We start from the raw sequence: 19,393 nt of genomic DNA, 5'->3' as shown, positions 1-19,393 counted from the left end.
TACACATGTGCGTTTGCAATGTCTACGTGCAAACAGCGGCGGCGCCAGAGGGCGCAGCGCCGCGTGATCAGAGGTGCGCTGTGACCAAGTCTACGGGAGTGCACACGACGCAGCCTGTTGGTGCTGAGCTAAACACTTGACACGTGAAGGTGCAAACAAACAAACAAACAACAACAACAACAACAGCCCTGCCTCCTGTCTGAGGGCGCGAGCGGAGGGCAGGGCGAGGGGGGTGCAGGCAGGCTGGTCAGAAACAAGCAAGTCAGGTCTGCGTGCAGGGCAGCCAGACCGGAGGCCGCAACGGCTGGGCAGGCAATGCAGGCATGAGGCAGGCCGTGAGGGTCTCCGGGTGAGTGTGGGGCCGAAGTTACCTGTTGATGGAGGACACGGAGGGCACGTTCTCCTGGGTACACACGGTCTCCGCGAGCAGCCTGTCGCGGATCTCCCAGGCAAACATGGTGGGGTTCTCGCGCTTGTACCTCGCGATCGCCTCCACCACCACTGGCGTCGCGACCTTGGGTTTGGACCCCCCGATGACCCCCGCTTTGTAGCTGCCGGTCTCATAATATCTAGAAGAGAAACGACGGGGCTGGTTAGTGTCTGTCGCTGGGCACCCACCTGTTTATACTGGAGACGGAGGGCACGCTCTCCTGGTCGCACACGCAGTCGGAGAGCAGCCGCTCGCGGATCTCCCACGCGAACATGGTCGGGTTCTGCTTCTTGTAGTTGGCGATGGCGTCCACCACCGTGGGCGTGGCGACCTTGGGCTTGGAGCCGCCGATCACGCCCGGCCGGATGGAACCCGTCTCATAGTACCTGCAACAAGAACGAGAGTTTGGCGACCGCGTCCTTCGCTCCGGCCTGGCGAGTCTCCTGCCGCCAGCGCCGCCGTCACCGCCGCAGCGTTAGTGGACGAAGCTGGTGTGAGTCGCGGGAAAAGCTGGGTTAGAGGGGTTAGTGCCCGGGAAAGAATCGGCTTAGAGGGCCCCCGCATGCACTAGTGTTACGAGAGAAGAAATTATGCATCTAAAGAGTATTAGAAATATTAGAAAACAAGGTTAAATCTAAATTAGTGGTTATTATTATTTAACATTTTCGCGACACACGTACACAAGCACACATACACACCTACATGCATATAACAACCCTAAAATAAATGGCATCTATTTATATCTTATCGCATCGCATACAAACTTTGAATAGGTCGATTTTAATCTACGGACGTAGCATCCCCGTTTCATTATACCTCCGCGCATTTAAATGTACTAATGCTTCTTTAAGATAAGAAAATCGAGTATTGCGCGTTAAAACAGGCAGAAAATGCCCTCATATTACAAGCTTTACATTTCTTTAAAAAAGATTTCGAATATCTCCTCTTTCCCCACACAAAAATTCACCGTATGTGTATGTGTATGTATATATGTATATATATATATATATATATATATATATATATATATATATATATATATATATATACACATAAGCTCTTGGTGGCCAATCTCCCACCCCTAAAAAGCTAACTTGTCACCCAACTTCCCAACATAAAACCAAAACCTCCTCCTTAAAAGGAAAAAAGAGGAAGGAAGGAAGAAAGGAAGAGAGGAAGGAAGGAAATCGAATTAAAAAAAAAAAAAATTAGCCTTCCCCTTCCTTCCCTCTTCCTCCCTCTCCCTTTTTCCCAGCTACTTGAAGGCCCGCGAGTGACAGCCTTCGCTCATCCTCTCCGCCTTCCCTTAAGGGCCTGTAGTCCTTCTCTCAGCCTTCTTTCTTGCCTTCTCCTTTTCTTCTTTCCCCATCCCTTCTTCACTATTGTTTTTTTTTTCCTCTTGCCTCGTCCGTTCTCCCTCTCTCCCTTTCCCCTCTCCTCTCCCTCTCCCCTTTTCCCCATCTTCCCAAATGGCTGGCTACTCTATGCGATCCTCCAGCCTGCCTTTCAAGCCTTCACTTGCAACCTTCCTTCTCCTCCCCTGCCTTCCTTCTACCACCCTTCTTCCTACTACCTTTCTCTAACCTCCCTTACTTCCTGGACATCCTCTTCCCCTCTGTCTCTTTTCTAGCTTTCTTTCACATACAGGCTAGGTAGCACGCAGGCTGGCAGGCTAGATGGCTCGCTCCCTCACCTTCTCTCCCGGCGTCTGCCCTCAACTCGCCTTCCCTCCTTCTTTTGCAGCTTTTAACAACCCTTCCTTCTCTCTTTCCGTTCTCCATTCCCTCGCAGGCTAGAGGGCAGGATCTCTCCCCTTCCTTCCCTCGCTCCCTTTCCCTTTCCTCCTCTCTTGCTCCCTTTTCCCTTTCCTCCTCTCTCGCTCTCTCTCTCTCTCCTTCTTCCTCCCTCCCTCCTTCGCCCCCCCATCCTCCCTCCTCTATTTCTCTTCCAGCCTTTAACTATCCTTCCCATCTTTCCGTCCTCCATTCTCTGGCAGACTAGAACGCAGGTTCGCTCCCTCCTTCCCTCCCCTCCCTCTCCCTCTCCCTCTCCCTCTCCCTCCTCCCCCTCTCTCCCTCCCTACGGCGCCCCTAATCCCGCCTCACCGCCGGCCGCCCAAACTCCCCCACTCCGCCACCGACGCGTCTTAGGCCCTTCCCGCCCGCCTCCTGATTGGATTATGCAGATGAGCAGCAACACATGGTTTGAGTCATTTCCCGCCACACTCTGGGGTGCCGAGGGGGAGGAGCGGGAGAAGGAGGAGGAGGAGGAGGAGGAGGAGAAGGAGGAGGAAGAGGAGGAGGAGGAGGAGGAAGAGGAGGAGGAGGAGGAAGGAGGAGGAGGAGGAGAAGGAGGAGGAGGAGGAGGAGGAGGAGGAGGAGGAGGAGAAGGAAGAGGAAGAAGAAGAGGAGAAGGAGGAGAAAAAATCGAAGAGAGTGAGAAAAAAAAGAATAAAGGGAGAATCAATATGAGGAACTATAAATACGAAGAGCTAATACCGTAGCAAAAGTGGAACAAAAAGAGAAGAAGTGAAGAAAGGCGGAGAAAGATAGAGAGAGAGAGAAAGAGAGGAAAGACGGCAAGATAAACAGGCAGTGAAGGCTTGAAAGGCAGACTGGAGGATCGCATAGAGCAGCCAGCCATTTGGGAAGATGGGAAAAAGGGGAGAGGGAGAGAAAGAGGGAGGAGAGGGAGAGGGAGAGGAGAGGGGAAAGGGAGAGAGGGAGAAAGGACAAAGCAAAAGGAAAAAAAAAAAACAATAGTGAAGAAGAGATGGGGAAAGAAGAAAAGGAGAAAGAGAAAGACGAATGATCGGGGAGGGGGAAGAGGAGGAGGAGGAGGGGGCGGGAGAAAGGAAGGAGGAGAAGGGGGCGGAGGAAAGGAGAGAGGGGGAGGGGAAGGGGCAAGCCACACACTTCACTTGTGTTGGCTTAAGTTCTTTATACATGTTTCACGCAAGTTACTTCTACCAATGAACTTCGCGCTCTTCTGCACATTAAAGCTGCAGAACTTTTTCTCGGCATATTTTCTCCTTTCTTCTTATCTCTTTTTTTTCTTCTTCTTCTTCCTTTTCTTTCTCTCTCTCTCTTTCTTTCGCTCTCTTGTAAATGAAAGCACTCAGCGAATGCATTAAGAATGAGAAAAGAAAATGCATTCATGATATTTTGTGCAGTTCATATTCGTTACACTAGAGACGTTGTACCATGATGTGTATGCGATTGGGAGAGAGAAAGAGAGAGAGAGAGAGAGAGAGAGAGAGAGAGGGAGAGAGAGAGAGAGAGAGAGAGAGAGAGAGAGAGAGAGAGAGAGAGAGAGAGAGAGAGAGAGAGAGAGAGAGAGAGAGAGAGAGAGAGAGAGAGAGAGAGAGAGAGAGGGAGGGAGAGAGAGAGAGAGAGAGAGATATGAGAGGGGACAGAGCGAGGGCGCGACAAAACAAGCCAGAACAAAATGGCGGCGAACGAAAGAACGGATACCAAGTTAGTGAACAAGGGGACCGACGCCCCCCCCCCCCCTCCCTTCTGCCGCCCCTCTTCGCCTTCTCTACGGCCTCTCTCTCCCCCACAACCTCGCCCCTCCTTCAACTCCCTCCCCCCACTCCAGGCCAAGCTCAGCCGCCCCTCGCACCGCCCCCTCCACCCCCCCCCCCCTCGCCCTCCTAAGACAGTAAATATCCCAAGTGACGTTAAGCACAGTCACGCAGGAAAATAAAAGGCAGAGTTGGGGATATAAAGATGTGGGGAGAGGGGAAGGAGGGGGGGAGAAAAAGGGCCAGGGAGGAAGAGGAGGAAGAGACGGAGGAGGAGGAGGAGGAGGAGGAGGAGGAGGAGGAGGAGGAGGAGGAGGGGGAGGAGGAGATGGAAGAGAAGGAGGAGAAGAAAGAGAGAAAGGAGGAGGGGGGGAGGGAAGGAAGGAGAATGGAAAGAGGGGAAGCGACTGCCTTGTGAGACAAGATGGGGTCGCCCTTGTTAGGGTCCCGAGCGCCTCTCCCCCACTCGCCCTCCCTCCCCCCCGCCCGCAGATACAATAGGTACAAACGGCCTTCTACAGCTTATCGTAAGGAAGCCGAAACCGCCTTTCTAACCGGAGCCAACGCCTCGAAACAAATCCAGAAGCGAAGAAGAAAAGACGGAGAGAGAAAAAAATTGGAAAACACTTGGAGCAGGACCTTTCTGGAAGGACACTTTCATCCACTGTAAAGTCACAGATAAGAGAGAGAGAAAAAAATCCTCCCCTTCCACCACCTTCTCCCCTTCCTTCCTCCAACCATCACCCCTCATCCTACCTTCCTCCCCTCCTCCCCCTCTCCCCCTCTCCCCCTCCTCCCCCCGCGCACACCTCCAGAGCTTTGCCTATAAATCTCAAGAACATATTCCAAGATCAACTTCTTCCAGGAATATAGAGTGGGCGGTCCGTATACAAACTTTCTCCCCCTAGGCTCTCTGGAACGCAACAAAATTCCCATTCCAACTTTGAAAACATTCCGGGCCGCTTCTTGACAGCTCGACCTTCGGCCCGGGTGACTTAAGAGCCAGACTCGCGCGCGACGGTCAGGACCCAATTTAAGGCACTCTCCTCCGCTATATGCAAGTATTTTCATGGGAATTTGGGGATTCTGAAGGAAATAAACAGGATTGAGACGGATGAAAGAAATCGGGCTGAGAAGCGCGGCGGCGGATGACTGCTCCTCCGCCCCTGCCAGGCGAGGAAGGGGCGCCGCCCTTTGATCCACCGACGCCGAAGGGAATCGAATATCCCGCAGAAGGGGCTGCGACCCCGCCGCCTCGCTTGCTCGCATGACCTCTCTCTTACGGGATGGGAGGGAGGGAAGGAAAGGGAGGGAGGGAGGGAGGGAGGGAGGGACAGCGAGAGAGAGAGAGAGAGAGAGAGAGAGAGAGAGAGAGAGAGAGAGAGAGAGAGAGAGAGAGAGAGAGAGAGAGAGAGAGAGAGAGAGAGAGAGAGAGAATATTCTGAATACCGGACACGAAGGAAAAAAAAAACAATGACATGTAACCCAAGCAAGGAGAAAAACAAACATCAGCAAGCACAAGGCTAGAACAGAGCAGTCAGGAGCGAGCGCCGAGGCTGCGTCGCCGCGCACGTGGCCGCTGGCTGCGTGTGGTCTGCGGGTAAATCGGTGCCACCGTCACCACTGTGACATAAATGACATCGGGTGCCAGCCTCGTGGCACCGGCACCACCCACAAAAACGCCCACTCCGCCTACCAAAGCGGCTGCTCCGCCCGCCCATGAATCACACTTTGCCCTCTTTCGACGTCGTCCCCGGCGGGAGCAGCTCGGGCGCCTCCGCTGGCCGCCTCGGTCTCCTTGGGCGCGCTCGGCATGCCAAGGGCGGGAATCCCTGCGCGAGATTTCGTGCCTGATTCACGGCGCCCGCAGAACGTGTGTCACCCCCCCTCCCTCCGTCGCCATTCTCACTTCCCTCGTTCCTTCCTCCTTTTTCCCTCCTTTTCATCCTCTTGTCTCCTCTCTTCACATTCGAATTCCTTACGCTCAAATCTCTCCATGATTTTTAAAAAAGATATTCGAGATCCTCGTCCATAGCGTTCTCCACTCTCCGTACCTTCTTCCCGCCCGCCTTTGCCCTCCTCCCACCCCGCTCTTGTTTTACTAGAGGTTCATCCCCCTTCCCCTTCTTTCTCTCTCTCTCTCTCTCTCTCTCTCTCTCTCTCTCTCTCTCTCTCTCTCTCTCTCTCTCCTCTCTCTCTCTTCCCTCTCTCTCTCTCTCCCTCTCTCTCTCTCTCTCTCTCTCTCTCTCTCTCTCTCTCTCTCTCTCTCTCTCTCTCTCTCTCTCTCTCTTTCTCTCTCTCTCTCTCTGTCTCCCTCTCTCTCTCCGGCAAGTCGTACATCGTAGGTATCTAGAGTGGTATCTGTCGGATGTTTATGCTCGCTCTATGTCACCGCGCGACCTGCAGGAGGCGACGACTGCGGTACAGCGGCTCTCGCACGAGTGCCGCCCTCCGTCCCGGGTGGCACTGTGGCACTCGCCCTCCCTCCCCCTCCCCCCTCCTTTTTTCCGGGCACTACGTCGAGTCTATCGGCGCTCGCGGGTCTTTGAGCCTGACAGTTTTATCTCCCCGGGCGTCGCGTTCCCTTGTGCCACCTTCGATGGGCGGAGATCGACGGCGAGAGGAGAGGGAGGAGAGGGAGGAGAGGGAGGAGAGGGAGGAGGAAAGAGGGACAAGGGGAGGGAAAGGGAAGAAGAAAAGAGATGTTTGTGGAGCTCATTAAATGCCCATTATATCATCGCAATGTACAAAGATGGCGCCGATACTTTCCCGTGAGAAGAACGGCCTCCTTATTCGCCTTCAGATCGAAAAATGAAATAGCAACGAGGAGCGAGCGCCTTCAGATGTCGAGGGCGGTCGTTCAGCTCCGGGCGTCGGGCCGTTCACAAAGGGCCGTTCACCGAGGGCGCCGCACGTGGCCTCGGAGGCTGGAAGATAAGCCGCGACTCGAGGCGGAATCGCTCGCCCGAGATCCGCCGCGACGGCAGGCCGACAACATGCCCTTTGACTGCGCTTTTTCGCGGTTTATTTTTCTCGCTCTTTATTCATTTCTTGCTCCAATGGCTGAAGGTATTTCCCGCCCCGACTGATAAGCGATCGCGGCAAATCTTCCAAGTCGTGCAGTTGAAAATCAGAGTCGGGCTGTCGCTTGCAAGCTCCTATCTGCGGAGACATCACGGTGACAGCCCCTCCCTCTTCCCCTCCTCACTCCCTTTCCCTTCCTCCTCGTCGCTTTCTCCCCCTCCCCTTCCCTCCTCCCCCCCCCCCCCCCCCCCTCCCGTGCTGCCAGCGCTCCTCCCCGGCTGATGAATGTCGCGGCGGCGCTGGTAAACATGCCTGCTATTTTACACCTCAACACGAAAACAAATTGGCGGTGACACGCAGCGGCCAAATGTCTTCATACTTCTTCGCCAAATTATGCACGCTGTCGGGGCGTCACTGCGGAGCCTTGGGTGCCTCGGCCTCTCCTTCGCCTCTCGCACAAGTCCTCTGTCGCTCCTTCTCCCTTTCGCTCTCCTCTCGCACTTTTTTTTCTTCTCCATCTATCGCCCATACCCGATCGCCTATTAAACCTCAAATATATTGTCACTTCTCGCTCTCTCATCTTCCTTCTCCCTCCCCTCTCCCCTACCCCTCCCCCCCAACCTGCCAAGCCTCCCCGGGTATCTCTTGGCACCTTGTACAAATACCCTTCCCCTCCCCCCTCCCTCCTCAGCTGGGACCTCCCCCACTCCCACCCTCCCTCCCCTTCCTTCTCCCTTTAGCAAAAATATATCATCCAAAGTGACAGATTGGGATGTTATCGGTGCTTTACTGCATCGCCTGAAAGGGGCGTTTTTGCTCTTAAATAAACCCCTCCCCCTGCCCCTCCCCCATCTTCAACCCGCGGTGGGGGTCCTTGGCTTTTTAGGCGATTGCTTAACTCGGCTAGGTGATGGGAAGAAGAAGAAGAAGAAGAAGAAGAAGAAGAAGAAGACGGAGAAGAAGAAGAAGAAGACGAAGAAGACGACGAAGAAGAAGACGAAGAAGAAGAAGCAGCAGAAAAGGGAGAAGAAGAAGTAGAAGAAGGAGGAGGAGGAGGAGGAGGAGGAAAAGGAGGAGGGGAAAGAGAGAGTAAAGGGAGGGAGGGAGAAGAGGAGGGGGAAGGAAAGGAGACAACGAAAGGGGAGATGTGATAAATGTGATAAACGAGAGGAAAACATAAAGATAGAAACTCGAGAAGAACAAGACCAATACTTAAAAGGGAGAATAAAGAAGAAGAGGCCATAAACAAGAGGAAACGGTAAGGGTGAAAACTCGCGACTTTCCCCCTCCCTCCCTCCCTCCCCCCTTTCCCTTATCCCCTCCCCCTAACAGCCCCTTAAGACGGCAGAACACAACCGCAACAACGCCCTCCTTCTTCACCCTGACACCCATGAATGACGCCCTCCCCCCCCTCCCCCCCTCCCCCCCTTCCCCGATCAGCTTCCCATGACCCAGCCATGAGAACCCCTCCCTCTTTCTCTCTCTTTCCCCATCTCCCAATTTAGCCCACCCTTTCCCTTCCCTCCTCACCTCTCCTTCTCTCCTCGTTCCCCGTGCCCCGAGGCCAGGTCACGGGTCACGGGGCGGAGCGAGGGGAGAAGAGGGTCAAACAAAGTGATTCCTGTTGTAGGTCACCCGAGCCGACGTGAAGCTTTCGGGGGCAAGGGGTCCTCACCACGTTGTCTTAAAGAACATATACACCCGCGTCTTTCTATATATATTTTTTTCTCTCTCGCAGCTATTGCTTGCTCTCTCTTTCTCTCTTTAAACTTTTTTCTTCGCTATTTAGATTTAAGACAGAATGAAATACATAAAACGATAAACTTAAGGCCCAAGTCAACCCAACAATAAATTCATTATGCCTACGACTATGACACTGAGAAACGTTATGTGCAGGAAACATTAGCGTCAAGGCATGAAATAAAGTGAAAACACATGTATCTGCCCCGACGTTGGGGTAAGGGGAGGGGGAGGGAGGGAGGAGGGCCAAGGGGGGAGAGGAGAAGGGGGAGCGGGGAGAGAGAGGGAGAAAAAGAGCGAATGTGTGAGATTACAAGACGTAGGAATGTCCTTGACAGTGCCGACTGACTACTCCTTGTGGGTCTTCTCCCCTCCCCTTCCCCCTCCCCTAAGTAAGTGGTGGGGGGTACGGGGCACAGCGGGAAATGGGGGGGGGGGCAGAGGGAGGGGGTTAGGCAGGGGGCAAGGGTGACACAGAAGCATCATGATCATCAGCAAAGCAGCAGCAGTAGCAGGAGGCAGCAGGAGTCGATTAGGCCGTCGACAATGATATCAAAGCAAAGCTGGTAATGAGATGACGCAGCAAACAACACTAATTGGCGCACTTTGCCAGCATAACAACGACGGGCGAGAGCGGCGGCGGCGGCGGCGGCGGATGCCTCGGGAGTGACATCAGGCGTTCGACGGGCCCGCCGCCCGCGGCCGCTAAACGCCCGAGATCGCCGCCCACCCTCTTCTAAGGGCGCCGACATCTGCCGCACATGGGCGCTGCGTCGCCGAGCGGAACGTCGCGGCAAATTCTGTAAAGTTACCATGATATATTTTCGCGTCAACAGCTGCTGCTGGCGAGCGACTAGAAGCCAGGCGGGAGGCGGCGCAGCGAAGAAAACGGATGCGGGAACTTGCTCTCAAGGGGGAGGGCGGGGGAAGGGAGGGGAGGGGAAGGGAGGGGCTAGGATGGGAAGGAGGCTTACAGCAGTAACTATGGCAAACAGGAAACGCAATGAAAGAAACGAGAATAACTATAAGAAATCAAACGATGCGCTGTGTGGGTCAAAGAGAAAAGGGAAAATGGGAAACAGAAATACTTCTAAGGGGGTTCGTTCTTCCTTAGGCCGAAGCACAAAGCGAAGCTGTTGCATACGAAGGGGACGGAGACAGGAAGGGGAGAGGGAAGGAGGGAGGGAAGGCTGACGAAGGGGCCGGGGGAGGAGGAGGGAAATAAAAAAAAAAAGGAAAGGGGAAATGTGGAGAACAAGACAATAATAATAATTAAAAAACGCAAATTAACAAATAAATAAGAGACACAGCCTTGTAAAACGTGCCAAAAGCTTACTCACAAGGGGCGCCTTGTTGGGTTGTCACTGTAATGCAAGGAACAAGGTGAATCTCCTTACAAGAACGGCAGAAGGGAGGGAGAAGGGAAGCGGAGGAGAATCGGGAGGTAGGAAGGGAGGAATAAAAGGGAAGGGAGGCAAGGGGGAGGGAAATAAGGGGAGGGGGGTATGGGGAGGGACATCTTTAAACACACCTTATTTTTTACATGAATGAATGTCACTAATCAGAAGAAGAAAAGAGAAGAATGGGGAAAGGGGAGTCACAAAAAGAGAAACCAAAATTAATAGAGAAATTTTAGCGAAAGATTTAGGTTAATAGTCCTATAGCATTCTCCCCCCCCCTCCCTCCCCTCCCCCTCCCCCTCCCCGCACTGTATGATTCCAACTCTGACGTGAACAAATATGTGACGTCATCATTAAAAAAAAAGTAGTCCCATGAGTTCCCAGAGAGCAACATTTAGTCATTATTTGACAATTATAAATCAGATGTCAAAATCACTCTCCCTCAAACACCCCCGCCCCCTCCCTCTCTCTCCCCCTCCCCCCCTTCCCCATTACCAACACGAGATATATTAAAAAAGTGAAAAATAAAGACAGACGGAGGCGCGGCTTACAATGGCCAAATGATATTTGCCCGATTATGGAGGCTAATGCGGCGATTGATACGTTTTTGCGCGCTGATGAGGAGGCCGCGATCACGGCAAATGGCGCCCTCATTGCGCCGCTCGAGCTTTTATATATTTTTTAAATGACACGCCAGATGGACGGCCATAATGGCTGTGCCAAAGGACGCGGCGCTGACGGTCGCTCGCCCCGTGTCTCCCGAGGGGGAAATCGCCCTTACGGACACCTGCCGTCGGAACAGGTAATGGCGAGGTCGTTTAGCCGGTCGTCCGCCGCGCCGCACGACCCGCCGAGGAGGAGGTCGGGGCCAGGCGGGTCGTTCGCGCCCTTAAAGAGAGACGACCGCCGCCGCCCGTCCCCTCTCACCTTTCTCTCCCCTCTCCTTCGCTCTCTCTCTCTCTCTCTCTCTCTCTCTCTCTCTCTCTCTCTCCATTCACATATTTAGATTTTCTTAAATAGGAAGAAATATATATATGTATATATATATATATATATATATATATATATATATAATATTATTGCCTGAATTACAAAAAAAAAACTATGAGAAGTAGATATAGGTAAACAGATGCATAGAGACAATAAAGTGATAGAAAGACCGACAGAAACACACAGACAGACTGAGAAAGAACGACCGAAAGAAGACGAGTCAAAAGGACATACTTCAGACTGGACCCCCCCTTCCTCCTCTCCCCTCCCCCCTCCCCACCCATAGCGCGGAAGAAGCGAGCGGTGTCTTCCCCACCGACATTATGAGGGCGGGCCGTAGAGCCATGTTTTATTAATAAGTCCCCGAGAGTTTTCCTTCCATCTGGATGCGCGCAAGAGAGAGTGAGACAGAAAGTGGAAGAAGGGGAGGAAGAGGGAGAAGGGAAAGAGAGGGAGGGAGGGAAAGGGAAAGGGAGAGGCAAAGAGAGAGAGAGAGAGAGAGAGAGAGAGAGAGAGAGAGAGAGAGAGAGAGAGAGAGAGAGAGAGAGAGAGAGAGAGAGAGAGAGAGAGAGAGAGAGAGAAAGTCTCAAGGGATAAAGCCAAGATGCAGCAAGTCAAGAAGATGCTGCTCGCGAGATAGAAGGAAGGAGGAGAGAGGAAAGGGGAGGCGGGGAGCTCAGGGTCCTACGTGGGGGGAGGTTAGAGGGGGTAGAGAGAAGGGGGTGTGAGGGAGGGAGCTGAGGGAGGGGGAGGGGCGTTATCAGGAGACGCTGCTGGCCAGGCTTCCGTTGCGAATGTTGCTCAGGTTGCAGACATGAGCTCAGAATCCCTGATAAGAGCGAGGGGGTCGAGGTTCCGCGTTATCTTAGATGGAGAGGGATTTCACGCCCATTTCCAGCCCGCGAATCGGAGGCGGAGCCGAGGGCGCGGGAACGCTCCTTCGAGGCACGCAAAGTGAAGGCCTCCGCGGGGACGCCACAAAAAGGCCTCGCGAAAAAGGGAAGAAAAAGAGAAACAAATGAGACAAAGAACGAGGATAAACAAAGGAAAGCGATTTTTTTTTCTCTCTCTCCCCTCCATTCCTCTCCCCCCTCTCCTCCCCTCCCTCCCAACCCCCCCCCTCTCTCTCCCCCCTCCCCCCCCCCCTTCCTGCGCATTTGAAGTCCTTTTAAAGTCCGAGTGTGACACTCTAATCCCCCTCCGTTCGGGCCAACAGACCGCCCTTATTAGTCACATGAGCAGCGGCTGAGAAACAAACACACGCGAGAGCGAGCGTGCGGGCGCGCGGGCGTGGAGAGGGGGGCAGGCCGGGGGACGAAGGGGGTGAGGGGGCAGGGCGCCCTTATCGGCAGGCAGATGGCGGAGCCCGAACTCAATCTGAATGCAAATTGGGATATACAAAATTTTGAGGTTCACTGACCAATTCTGATACGGTGTCCGAGCCGCGCATACGGTGTTATTGCCAATCATTTACATTTGGGCCGAAAGAGGACAATGGCCGTGTCCATAACGCCGCGAACACGGGCTTTAATCGCGCACTAAAAGCCGTTTGCAAAGGCCGTTAGCGGGTGGGCGGCTCCGAGGCAAGACGGCCGCCCATCACAAGGCTTTCGGGCGGGATGGGCGGCCGGGATCTCCGTTTTTTTTTCCCACCTGTTCTGTAAACCGCCTCGATCGATGGGCTTTCGGGCGGCCATCCCGGCACCGGAATGGTTTTAGGGAAAGTTGTGGATAAGATCAAGTGAACAATATCAGAATCCAAGAGTCATAATGATACTCATAACCACACCATTATAACCTCATTTCCCCCTCTCCTCCCCCCCCACCCCTCTACACATACACTCCCTCCCTCCCCCGCACGACCAATGAGTAAGCACTTCCAGCGATCTTAACCCCCTCCCTCTTTGCCCCTCCATCCCCCTCTCCCTCCTCCCTCACCGCTCCATCTCCCCCCCTCCCCTCCCCCCCCTTTTCTCACCTGTGTCTTCACAGCTTTAAGGCCAAGCGACTAACCTTTTCCTTGCGGTCGACCTCTCCCTCTCACTCGGAGGTCATACTCCAAGGTTCGAGGCCGAAGCTTCCTCCCTCTCTCTCTCTATCTATTCTTATTCTCGCCCTTTTTATTATTTTGTGTTCGCTCTGGGTCTTGATTTTCTTTCTCTCTATGTTTTCTTTTGATGTTTATCGTTTTATGTGTCTTTCTTTATTTCAGTATTTATTAGCTTTGTTTATCTTTATTTTTTTTTTATCTTGTCTTCTCTCTTTTTATTTTCCTTGTCTCTATTCAAGCTATATATTTTCCTGTCCATCTCTCTCTCCTTTACGTCTCGCCTTCGTTCCCAGAAGAGAGTGACTAAGAGTGGCCAAAAAAAAAAAAAAAAAACGAAAAAAAAAAAAAATCACGGATATTAAAGAGCGGAAAAAAAGATAGAAACAAAAAATCCACTTTCGGCCCAAAAAATGAGGCGTGAGGCAGCGCCCCCCTTATAAAATGAGGCGAGAGTGAAAACGAGATTCGAACCTCATGGTGAAAACAGAAGGGCAAGGGTGACGATGGGGTGTGGGGGGATGTGGGGGGGGGAGGGGGGATGGTAGAACTCTCTTTAATTCTTTCGATATTACTTCCCTTACCTTTGCCCCTAGGGGAATCAGGGGCAGGGGGGCTAGGGGGGTAGGGATGGGCAAGGGAGGGGGGAGGGAGGGAGGAAGGGAGAGATAGATAGATAGAGAGAGAAAGAAAGAAAGAGAGAGAGAGAGAGAGAGAGAGAGAGAGAGAGAGAGAGAGAGAGAGAGAGAGAGAGAGAGAGAGAGAGAGAGAGAGAGAGAGAGAAGAGAAACAAACAGACCGACAGAGAGAAAAAGGAACGCAACAAGAAAAAGAAATAACCGGGCATACCGACAGACAGACAGACAGACAGACACATACATCAGCATCCATAGACAACCCAACGGACCGAAACAGGAATAAAAGCCAACGGACAAACGAAGCAGAATGACATCCAGATAATTTCTAAAAAAAAAAAAAAAAATCCACTCTCCTTTTTTTCACCAATCTATATATAAATATATATATTTTTTTTTCATTTTTTTTTTATACGGTTCTATATATTTGTTTATTATTCATATTCACGAAAATATTTTTAGGTGAGTAGTGATGGCGGAATTGGGATATTATTTGGGAAAATCCGAGTGGACGGGGAAGCTGTAATGCAGGGCGGCAGTGCATCCATTCCCCGCTATGGAAATATGTGTGTTTGTGATGATGCAGCTTTATAAAGTGTGGATAAAATGGAATGGAAAAGGAGGAACTGAGTGAGTGAGGGAGGGAGGGAGGGAGGGAGAAGGAGGGAGGGAGAAGGAGGGAGGGAGGAAGGGAGGGAGGGAGGGAGAGGGAGGGAGGGAAAGAGAGATGGAGATAGAGAGAGAGAGATGGAAGAGAGAGATGGAGAGAGGGAGGGAGGGAGAGCGAGAGATAGAGAGACAAAGAAAGAGAGGAAGAGAGAGAGAGAAAGAGAAAGAGAGAAAGATAGCATGAAATAATATAGAAATAACGCGAGAAAAAGCAGGAAAAGCCCGTGAGCTTCCATATCGCTGACACTCATCCCCAGCAACACACCATCAATCGCAAGGCAAGCGATTCAAACCCGGAATCAATCCCGCACCCTGGGGGAAGGAGGGGGGTGGGGGGGAGGAGGGAAGGGAGGGAGGAAGGGAGGGAAAGGAGGGAAGAAACAAAGTGAGCATCGCATAGGGGCGAGAGAGAAGAGAGAGAGAGAGAGAGAGAGAGAGAGAGAGAGAGAGAGAGAGAGAGAGAGAGAGAGAGAGAGAGAGAGAGAGAGAGAGAGAGAAGAGAAACAGAGACAGAGAGAAAGAAAAAGAGACAAAAGAGACAAAAAAAAAAAAAGAGAGAGAAAAAATATGAGATAATCAGACCAAAACATCCAGAGAGACAGAGACAGACAGAGAGAAACCGAAAGAAGGGGAGAGAGGGGGAGAGAAGAGAGGGGAGAGAAGAGAATGAGATTGTCGGAGCTTTGTTATGGTCATTCTTCTCTCTGTTTTCCATCAGAGTGTCATTATGAGGTCGCGTGCCAATCCCGACCGCGAGACGAGCGGGTTTGCTGTGGCCCGGGTTTCGGATTCTCCCGTGTGTGTGGGGGGGGGGGGGGAGGAAAAAAGGGAGGGGGAAGGGAGAAAGGGAGGGGGAAGGGAGAAAGGGAGGGGGAAGGGAGAAAGGGAGGGGAAGGGAGAAAGGGAGGGGGGTGGGAGACAGGGAGGGGGAAGGGAGAAAGGGAGGGGGAAGGGAGAAAGGGAGGGGGAAGGGAGAAAGGGAGGGGGAAGGGAGAAAGGGAGGGGGGTGGGAGACAGGGAGGGGGAAGGGAGAAAGGGAGGGGGAAGGGAGAAAGGGAGGGAAAACGGGAGAGGGATGGGAGAAAGGAAGAAAGGGATGGGAAGGGGAGGAAGAAATAAAGGGAGAGAGGGAGAAAGGAAGAAAGGGAGGGGGAGGGAAAAAAGGGGAGGAGGGGGAGGAAAAAAAAGAAGGGGAGAGGGGGGAAGGAAGAAAGGAAGGAGGAATGGAAGAAAGGGAGGGGGGGAGAAAGGAAGAGGGAGGGGTAAGAGGGAGGGGGAGGGGCAGAAGAGGGACAAGGGAAGAGAAAGGGGAGGGAAGGGGGAAGGGGGAAGAGGGGGAGGAAGATGGTGGGAACAGAGACCAACGATGATGATGATCAATCATGAAAATAAAGAAAGGAGGGGAAAAGACGGGAAAGAGAAAATTAAGTGTATGAGGAGACAAAGAAAGAAAAGAAAACGATACTTTTCTTCCCCGAATTATAGAAGAAAGAAAAGGAATTAACATTTCCTTCATTATCTCTCTTCCTCTTTCTCCATTTATCCTCGCCCTTCTCTCTATCTATCCTTCCTCTCTCCCTTTCTTAATCTCTCACATTCTCTTTTACGAAAAAACAAAGCGCATAAACAGGTTATAAAGAACGATAAAAAAACAGGAAAAATAAATAAATAAAGAAAGAAAATAATACTCTAACAAATAAAAGAAATTACCAAAAAGGAGAGACGACAAAAGGCACAAAAATAGAGAGAGAAAGAAATTTAAAAAAAAAGAAAAATAACACGAAAATCTGACAATAGTGAACACGGTGGGTGAAAAAATGCGATACATCGAGAATGAAACGTATAACCAGATATGGGAGAAAGAGAGAAAGAGAGAGAGAAAGAGAGAGAGAGAGAGAGAGAGAGAGAGAGAGAGAGAGAGAGAGAGAGAGAGAGATAGAGAGAGAGAGAGAGAGAGAGAGAGAGAGAGAGAGAGAGAGAGAGAGAGAGAGAGAGATAGAAAGAAAGAGAAAGAGAAAGAGAAAGAGAGAGAAAGAGAGAGAGAGAGAGAGAGAGAGAGAGAGAGAGAGAGAGAGAGAGAGAGAGAGAGAGAGAGAGAGAGAGAGAGAGCGAGCGAACGAGAGAGAGAGAGAGAGCGAGAGAGAGAAAGAGCGAGCGAGAGAGCGAGAGAGAGAGAGAGAAAGACCGAGCGAGAGAGCCCGAGAGAGAGAGAGCAAGCGAGCGAGAGAGCCCGCGAGAGAGCGAAAGAGCGAGCGAGAGAGCGAGGGAGAGATGAAATTTGGTTCGGGTATGTTTTGATGGAGTGTTTTCGATTAAGCTAATACCGAGCGGAGGGTCTGGCGCACCGAGCGTGACTGCAGGATGACTTTTTCAGCGTGGCGAATTAGTTGATATGTGAGAATGATAGAACCAATAAAAATAACAAAGGCATCAAAAACACTGGTTTAAAAGTTCATCCGAAATGGGTAATATGCGTTTTTTTTTCTATATAAAAATGCCATTTAGATTTATGATTTTTTATTTTCGTATCGTGGATTTTGAATCGGTTTTTTTTCTCTCCACGGATATGCTTTTTTTTTTCATATACTCCATTTTTTTCAGAATCGAAAGCTCATATCACTCAAAAAATATAGATTGGCCTGTATGCGCTTTTTTTTTTATTATTATTTTACTTTTTTATATATATTCCAGCGATCGCGCGGCGCTCCCGAAATTCTTTTTTTTTTTTTCTTTCTCTCTCTCACGCGCTAAAACCTTCGCGGGCAAAAAAAAAAAAAGGGAAATCTTTTGACGGCGCCATAACGTCCACAAACTCTTCCCGCCAACCGGAAATGATACAAAAACAAGATCATCTGATTATTCGCAAGCGAGCGACTTCATGAATATAACCACCAGCGCTGACGGATTATCGACTTGTTACAGTTTCCCCTCCCATACATACATACATACATACGTACATAAATACGTACACAAACACACGCACGCGGACATGCAAATTTCCCCCTTATCCCCACGCGACAGAAGGTCCATCCTGCGTATCCTCTCCCCCTCCCCTCCCCTCTTTCCGAAAGACGAGCGCGGTCGTCACGCCATAATCGAACCTATCAACCGGGGGCATAAGGGTCATTTAAGGAGCGATCGGAGGAATAGAAGGAAGAGGGGGGGGGGGAGAGTAGGATTATTAATAAGAGAAGAGGAGAAAGAAGAATTTGAAAGTGATGATAATAATAATAGTAATCACAACAATATTACTAATGTCAATATTAGTGATAATAATGATAATAATAACCAAAATAAAAAATAACCGTAATAATAATAACAATGATAATAATGAGAATAATAAAAGCAACAACAACAACAACAACAATAATAATAACAGCAATAATAATAATGAGAATAATAATGATAGTGATAATTATGATAATAAAAATTATAATAGTAGTAATAGTAATAATAATAATAGTAAAAGCAATAATAACGATAATTATCGAATAAACAAATAATAATAACAATAATAATAATAACAAAAGGTGGGGAAGACAAGCGAAGGAACAATAATTTAAAAAAAAACAAAAAAACAAGAGGATGAGGAATATGACGAAGAGGAGGAGGATGAATAATAATAATAATAATAATAAGAGGAGGCGGAGATGAGGAAGATGCCGGCGCACTACTTAGTCACGCGGATGAGCCCGGACCTGAAGAGCGGTCAGGAGGCGAGACATGGCTTCCTCTCCGCGCCGACTTGTCATCTCTTGTCGCCGCGGAATTTGTAAGGCCCGATGGCTCTCGCCGCCGGCCCTTTGTGTTACCGGGGAAGGATTCCACGCCGGAGCGGAAAGCATTATTTACCGGGATGTGCGCATATATCAGGGACTTTAAAAGGGCGGGAGGCCATCCGTGGCACAGCTTCTGTGTACAAGAAGCTCGGGTTAGCGGAGACGTGGGACGGGAGACCGAAGGGACAATAAGCTCCGTTTTTTCCCTTTTTCCCTTTGGAGACGCGATGCGATTTTCCTTCTACTGAGAGGGTTTCCTCGCGGGAATCTATGACGGCGGGAACGACGGAGGGGCAGGGCCGTGTGTGTGTGTGTGTGTGTGTGTGTGTGTGCTTTCCACATGTCATTATTGCAAATCATTTCCGTCTCTTAACCCTTAACAAAAAAACACTGAAATAAACACTCCTACATTTAAAAGCACACACTCACTCAAAGAAAAGAAAAGAAAAAAAAACACAACCCACAACCATAACACACACTCTAAACCAACCAACCATCCACACAGAACAAGCCAAAACAACAACAACAACGTTTCCAAAAATTAAAAACTAAAAAAAGTAAACAAAAACAAAAACGATCACACTACAAAACTATCCCCTACGCCCACAACCGCTACTTCCCTCCACCTACGCCCCACCGCCACCCACACAAGCACCTCGCAAGGGGTACCTACCTCGACAGGATCTTGGAGACGCATCCGTGGGACACCCTCAGCTGGCGGGAGATGTCGCAGGGACGGACGCCGTTGTGTGCAAGCTCCACTATTCTCTGTCGTACCATGTCGGGCAGAGGACGGCCGTTCACGAACACGCCGCCCAGCTGGTTCACGCCGCCATGGCCTGTGGAGAGAGAGAGAAAAGGGGGGGGGTTAGTTTTGGGGTCTCTGGGAATGGTGGAGGGAGAGGTATGTTGATAGATAGGGGGGTGTGGGAGAGGGAGAGAGGGAGAAGGAAGGAGGGGGGAGGAAGGAGAGAGAGAAAGAGGAGAAGAGAGAGAGAGAGAGAGAGAGAGAGAGAGAGAGAGAGAGAGAGAGAGAGAGAGAGAGAGAGAGAGAGAGAGAGAGAGAGAGAGAGAGAGAGAGAGAGAGAGAGAGAGAGAGAGAGAGAGAGAGAGAGAGAGAGAGAGAGAGAGAGAGAGAGAGAGAGAGAGAGAG

General features: G+C 50.9%; 1 protein-coding gene across 3 annotated transcripts in view; it reads right to left on the bottom strand.

Moving 5' to 3' along the window:
* LOC125048233 (paired box protein Pax-5-like) overlaps nt 1–19,393 on the bottom strand; it is a 202,889-nt gene that overhangs the window by 45,675 nt on the left and 137,821 nt on the right. For all 3 annotated transcript variants that reach the window (XM_047646820.1, XM_047646821.1, XM_047646822.1), the window contains 2 exons: nt 18,914–19,079; nt 619–816 (listed from right to left, as the gene is read on the bottom strand). In XM_047646820.1, the coding sequence (XP_047502776.1) occupies nt 619–816; nt 18,914–19,079 (364 nt within the window). The remainder of the gene's footprint in view (nt 1–618; nt 817–18,913; nt 19,080–19,393) is intronic.

This window comes from Penaeus chinensis, chromosome 43, assembly GCF_019202785.1.
Source record: "Penaeus chinensis breed Huanghai No. 1 chromosome 43, ASM1920278v2, whole genome shotgun sequence".
Classification (NCBI taxonomy): Eukaryota; Metazoa; Arthropoda; class Malacostraca; order Decapoda; family Penaeidae; genus Penaeus; species Penaeus chinensis.
Note: the sequence above shows the minus strand (reverse complement) of the source record. Positions and strands in the feature narration are given on the sequence as shown.